We start from the raw sequence: 4,325 nt of genomic DNA, 5'->3' as shown, positions 1-4,325 counted from the left end.
TTTATCCCCCAACCCCCCCCCCCCCCCCCCCCCGCCCCCTTTTAATTTTTTTTCTTTATAGTGCTTGTCCACGATTAAGGCACTATACACACACAAAAAAAATATAGAACGATTCTCAATGATCTTCTTACACTCTGTACTTGCACCTCCTTTGTTATGTTTGTGTGCCATTAATGCACTGTCATGAAAAAAGTTAGAACAGCACAAAATTTGAAGAATCTTAGCTTATGCCTCTTTTCCAGGCAATTCCAACTAGCTTTCAGCTGTTAAAAAACCTAGCACCAGTTTCATGGTTTCCATATACAGCATCGACTGCAAGTTATCTTGATGCATTTTGTTTATGCAATTGAAATTTTGTTTGACTCTAGTGCACAAAGAAAAACAGAGCACATTTGCAAATGCCATAGTTTAAACAGGCATGGGCTTAAATATATGCACATAAAGAATTCATTTCTAGACCAAAATGTTTAATTGCAACATAACCAAGTTGTGAAGGGTTTTTATTTAAGAAGCCCAAGTAGTCAACCCATAAATGTGAATAAAACTGTGACAGACACATTCCAGAAGCGGATGGACTATTTTATGTATTTTGACAAGCATTGCTCTGGCTTATATATTTGGAGTACTAAACATTACAAAACCCACATTTCCTCCATAATTACATTCTGGGAATCCAAAGTGCTAATCTAGATAACCAGAAAGGACAGAATACAAGAGGTTAGAAATAAGGCACTTCTGATGGAAGACAATAGGAACAGTGTTGAGTCTACCTGATTTCAGCAATTCCACCACCAAAAGATACAAAAAGTTATAGCTTTCTTTTATTTTTATAGTCTAAAAAGGAAGAGTAAAAATTAGTTTTAAATATTTGGCTTGGTTTACCCAACACGAGTAGTCATAAAATGGTATCCATGAGCAGAGTACAAGAAACATTATGTTAACCAGGAAAATCAGGAAAGAAAATTCCACCTGCCTCTTGTAGCCAAAACCATCTTCTGTGACATCAACCAGTTATGCAAGATTAAATGCTTAAAGCTTAAGAAAATTGCATTCAAGTAGCCCTCACTTCAAGCCTGATGTTTCTGTATGTGTATGTATAGTGATTATAGTTCTTGTCCATCGTGCTGCATACTGATCTTGTTTCCAGCTAATGCTTCTTGGAAAAGGGGCAAGTTGCACTACAACCATTTCTTTGCTGCCACTGAGGTTACGGCTTGTTGTTCTGTAATTGGCAGTTTCCAGTGACCAATCACAAAACCGAGGACAAGCATTCTGTCAAATACAGTACAGAAAAAGGCTGAGGAAGGACTTGTTTCAAGAAACAGTCCTACTGAAGCAATCTGCCTAAAAAGATTAAACATTTGTTTTTCATGCTTGATAGAAGAAAAATCCAAAACACAAAGTAGTGAGTAAAAGGCACCCCCTTGGTGCCATTCATATTTAAATGCTGACAATTGAGATACCATCACATCAGCCATAGCCACAGTCTGGAACCTCCACCTATGACTAGGTTGGATTATTGCAAAGCAAAAAGTCATAATGCTTCATGTAAAAAAAATAAATATTTCACATTTCATTTACAGCTCTTATTAATTACAAAAATTATAATAAAGTCTTCAGTAGGAGAAAAAAAACAAAAAAAACACAGGTTTTACATAGAGAGCATAGAAAGTGTCCCTTTATTCACCAGTTCAGGCCATCTTCCTGGAAGGTAAGCCTAGGGCTGTTTTCACTGTAGAACTGGGAGTACCACCGGCGGTGTTTGGCAATGGCCGCATCCTCTTTAACCAATAGGGGCTTGCTAAGGTATTTCTTGTTGTTCCAGACCATCACATCCCGTTCGAACTGGAGTAAAGGGAAGATTTCAGAATGACATTAATGTGTAATGACTTTTCCTCAGTTTCTGTGTGGGTCTCATAAGCAGTCGCATGTTTTGTGCTGCAAGGTGACCTTTGGAGATGTGACTTCTATAGTGCTTGGTGGAGATACTCACCGATGCTGCGCGTCACTAACCACCAGATGCACCTTCAAATGCTTAATGTGCCATTTTAGCTGCACTCCATGGTTAGCAAATAGAACCCAATATGGTTATAAAGATACCTTTCAATATGAAAACTACATTTAGAGAAAATTAATATGCGTGCTATGCTAGGTGCTTGCATTTCATTACAACATTATATTTATTGTAATTGGATGCAGAGGAAAGTTTGGGCGAATAATTAGAATATTGTGCAAAAGTAATTGCAGTAATTGCTGCAAAAGGGGCCCAAACCAAGTACTGAGTACATATGCATGCTTATACTTTTCAGAGGTCCGATATTGTTCTATGTACAATCCTTGTTTTATTGATTGCATGTAATCTACTTTTTTGAGATTGTGGATTTGGGGTTCTTAGGGTTTTCGTGAGCTGTAAGCCATAAATCACCACAATTATGAAAAATCACATCTTGAACTATCTTGCTTTGCATGTAATGAGTCTATCTCATATATTAGATTCACCTTTTAAGTTGCATTAGTGAAATAAATTAACTTTGCATGATATTCTAATTATTCGAGTTTCACCTGTATATGGTGGACTTGTATGTAATTAACAGGCGCAATAGAGCATACAAATAATCATTGGTGGATGAATACAGGCATCACCATTATCACAAACTGAGCATTTATTTTTGATTAGGTCAGTGGACTTGCACTTTGTAGGAGGTTGACATTTTTCACATTCATTTTACATTAAGAGCTGTGTATTTCTACTGCCATTTGTAGGTCTTTTTGGGATACTGCACAGCTGCTTAGATCTACACATAATGTCCATTAAAGAGACAATGTCGCTTGTCTAAAAATAAAATAAAAATTCAGTCAGCTGCCCCCTGAAATAGAAGAGGCTATACATTACCTCTCTGGGGAGGGGTGATTGAACTCTGTTAGATTGCAGATCTAGACGCATTGCTGCTTTAATTGTAAACATGCTTTATGCCAAAAATCTAACTTTGTGTCATAAACAGGACACAATGTTTTATAACATTTGTACTTTATCTACAGTAGTCATAGTTTTAAAACCAACACTCCCACCTGTCTAGCGAAGGCCCATTACCCACCTGGGTACACTCTGCCATCATAATAAATCTGGGGATAAAGGCGGGGACATTCTTCTGGTAGTAGATGCTGTGAGATACTTTCTGTAGGAGAGGCTCCACTGGGGTGACACAATGCAGAATCATGCCTTGGCCCAAGAAGGAATGTTTAAAGGTCAACATGACTACTCCAGGTCCGACCTGCAGAGAGAAAACATGGGGTAAAATGATGAGCAGGGGGAGCCTGATGAACTGCCACAATACGCAATGTAAACAGCAATGATGTTTATTACACGGGACACGTGTTGAAATATAGTTTAAAGAGGACCTCCCGTCAAAATCTCCCACCACATCTTGTTAAAGTGTGAAGTTCCTGAAGGTCAGCCAGGTGATCTTCCTGTAGAGGTCACTTATTAACCAATACCCATACATAAAATGTCATAATGAAGGATGTTACAAAGTTCCTATATATTCTTTGAAAGCAAGAGACTAGGACCCCTTACCTGGCGAGCAACAACATTCAGATCAAGCACTGAGAAGTGTATCCCAAAAACCAGTAAGCCGTGACTGAGTGTCATCTTAGAACAGTGGTTATTGGGGGCTGGCTCTGCTTCCCACTGAACCTGAGGGTGCGGAAAAAAGTTCATATTGGATAAAGATATATACAGTAGATAGACTACCACAATAGCAGTAGATTACAATGCTACAGTCTAAGTTTGGAAATCATAATGGTCAATAGTAGTTACATTTTATAAGACTTGAACAGGAAAGATGTCTTCAACGCTACAGAACATCAAAACAACTTCCTCAGAGCTGTACCACGTGGATAAACAAGAACCGTCATAGATAATCCCACATACCCCTTTATAACACAAGATGTTTGAGGAGTACCTCATATCTTTAAAGTAGGACTCCGGGAATTACAGAAACCACCTTTGGAGTGCCTCTACCCCCCACCTCTACAAGGGTTATATGCAAACAAGTATAAAAAGGTGTCTAAATTCTGGTACAAAGCATTGCAAAGTTATTTCCAAATTAAATAAAGGCTTTTGTTTTTTACATCTTTTTAAACCCTTAAAAAAAAAAAAAAAAAAACAAACCCACAGGCAACTTTTCGTAAGGTTGCTTTAACTGACATATGCAGAAAACAGCTCCCCTCTGATCTGCAGATGGATAAAATCAAGTAATATTACTGTGTCTATCTGAATCCTATGCTTAAACTCGGTTTATAAAACACTCAGGTTCATTTGTCAG

General features: G+C 38.0%; 1 protein-coding gene across 1 annotated transcript in view; it reads right to left on the bottom strand.

Annotated features, from left to right (window-relative positions):
- LOC108795927 (cholesterol 7-desaturase-like) overlaps positions 1–4,325 on the bottom strand; it is a 28,591-nt gene that overhangs the window by 743 nt on the left and 23,523 nt on the right. Inside the window, exons 5-7 of the mRNA XM_018567261.1 lie at positions 3,575–3,694; positions 3,096–3,272; positions 1,636–1,845 (exon numbers count right to left, since the gene is read on the bottom strand). Coding sequence (XP_018422763.1) covers positions 1,684–1,845; positions 3,096–3,272; positions 3,575–3,694 — 459 coding nt within the window. The 3' untranslated portion in view covers positions 1,636–1,683. The remainder of the gene's footprint in view (positions 1–1,635; positions 1,846–3,095; positions 3,273–3,574; positions 3,695–4,325) is intronic.

Source organism: Nanorana parkeri, unplaced genomic scaffold (assembly GCF_000935625.1).
Source record: "Nanorana parkeri isolate BGI_ZX_2015 unplaced genomic scaffold, ASM93562v1 scaffold1026, whole genome shotgun sequence".
Taxonomy (NCBI): domain Eukaryota; kingdom Metazoa; phylum Chordata; class Amphibia; order Anura; family Dicroglossidae; genus Nanorana; species Nanorana parkeri.
This window is presented reverse-complemented; position numbering and strand designations above follow the sequence as displayed.